Source organism: Vollenhovia emeryi, unplaced genomic scaffold, assembly GCF_000949405.1.
Source record: "Vollenhovia emeryi isolate VEMERY1.0 unplaced genomic scaffold, V.emery_V1.0 DF949232.1, whole genome shotgun sequence".
In the NCBI taxonomy this organism is placed as follows: Eukaryota; Metazoa; Arthropoda; class Insecta; order Hymenoptera; family Formicidae; genus Vollenhovia; species Vollenhovia emeryi.
Window position 1 is genome coordinate 1 of NW_011957134.1, and position 1,368 is coordinate 1,368.

The 1,368-nt window shown below is 39.6% G+C and overlaps 1 protein-coding gene across 2 annotated transcripts; it reads right to left on the reverse strand.

Annotated features, from left to right (window-relative positions):
• Nucleotides 1-114: 114 nt before the first annotated feature.
• On the reverse strand, nucleotides 115-1,357 carry LOC105555958 (UPF0598 protein CG30010-like). 2 transcript variants are annotated; one of them, XM_012003011.1, is made up of 2 exons: nucleotides 972-1,357; nucleotides 115-551 (listed from the first exon to the last, which is right to left on the reverse strand). In XM_012003011.1, exons 1-2 carry the CDS (start codon nucleotides 990-992, stop codon nucleotides 324-326), a joined length of 249 nt encoding a protein of 82 aa, XP_011858401.1. In that variant the 5' UTR covers nucleotides 993-1,357; the 3' UTR covers nucleotides 115-323. The 2 variants fall into 2 exon arrangements, with proteins under 2 accessions (XP_011858401.1, XP_011858408.1); XM_012003018.1 differs by lacking the exon at nucleotides 972-1,357 and adding an exon at nucleotides 629-714.
• Between the last annotated feature and the right edge of the window lie 11 nt (nucleotides 1,358-1,368).

Genomic DNA, 1,368 nt, shown 5'->3' on the forward strand with positions numbered 1-1,368 from the left:
TTAAAAAAAATATTTTTTAAACATCATTTTGTTGATTGGGGATAGTACCGCCAGGATCTTTGACATTTCAGCTGTATGTTAATTTATTGCGAAACATAGAATTTTACAAAATTGAAGAACATATATATATATATGAGTGTATACATATATTTTTAAAAGATTTATAAAATATATATATCTCTGTACCATAAAACTACAGAAAAGAATATATTGAAATTAAGTAATATGTTCATGCTCAGATCGCCAGAAAATCTCTTTTCCTACAGTTATACAATCGGATTGTAAATTATTTACAAAGTTTCCGTTACTTTCGAGTATCTCAGTCATGATAGCTTGTCTCTGTACCATTCCATATCAAGCTGGTGCCGTTTGTCTCTCCAGACAAACTTCGTCGGCGCATTCCCCTCGCCGTTCTCGAAGTTGAACAGAGCTCTAAATTCGATAGCCAGATTGGATCTCACCAAGCCGATCCCACCCGCTTTCTTCGGCGCGGGATGATACACTCTTCCCGTCTTAACGTTCATAAATAATCTTTGCGGCTCAAATGGCACCTGCGGCAAAGGCAGTGATAAAACTCTGTTGAAATTGCAATTTTACTTCATATAGCTGCATCTACGACAGCGTCTACCATTAACAAGTCGTCCGCGTGCGCGTAACTTAACCAGTCCTCGTCCGCGCCGGTCTCCGCGTTTATATACGTTTATATATAATATTATAGAATATTCCAATGGTATCATGTTCCGTTAGGGACGTAATTAAGTAAAAACAAAACAGGAATTTATCATGAAATAATCACTTTAATGAGAAGAACTCGTAATATTTCATTATCTATTAAATTTTCTCAATTTTCCGTTTTTCTGTTAATCCTTGTACCCTGTTATTAAAAAATTTTTGGAATCTCTTTTCAACGTCACTCATGAATCACGCTCGTTTACGTTTTTACTTGCTCAGCAAGTGTCTAAAGGACTCACCTCCTGGCAGAGATTTTCCATGCTGCAATTGTAGCCGCAATAACCGTAGTCGCAGATGCACTGATAGAATAGATGCCAAGCAGATTCTCACATTTGCCGTGTCCACAATCAGTCTTCGGATTCTGACTCGTCTACGTCGATGGAACAATCGATTCCGGTATATCCGGTGCCATCACAGTCGCATATGAACTTGTTCACTCCGTCGGAGCACTTGCCATCGTTCTTGCATGGCACATTGCCCTCAGAATCCTGCGCGCAGTCATCAATGTTGGTCTCGCAGTACATGCCGGAGTAACCGAGAGGACAGGTGCATTTCGGCGTCTATTTTACAAAGTAATAATTGATGTACGCAATGATTTAAGGAGGTTGCTCAGTGTCCTTGCGGGGCAGGCGGTAA

Coding starts and splice junctions, on each gene's coding strand:
- LOC105555958 (XM_012003011.1), bottom strand. CDS start 992: ATGGAAAATCTCTGCCAGGAG. Junction 552..971: donor TGGAAAATCTCTGCCAGGAG/GTGAGTCCTTTA, acceptor CCTTTGCCGCAG/GTGCCATTTGAGCCGCAAAG.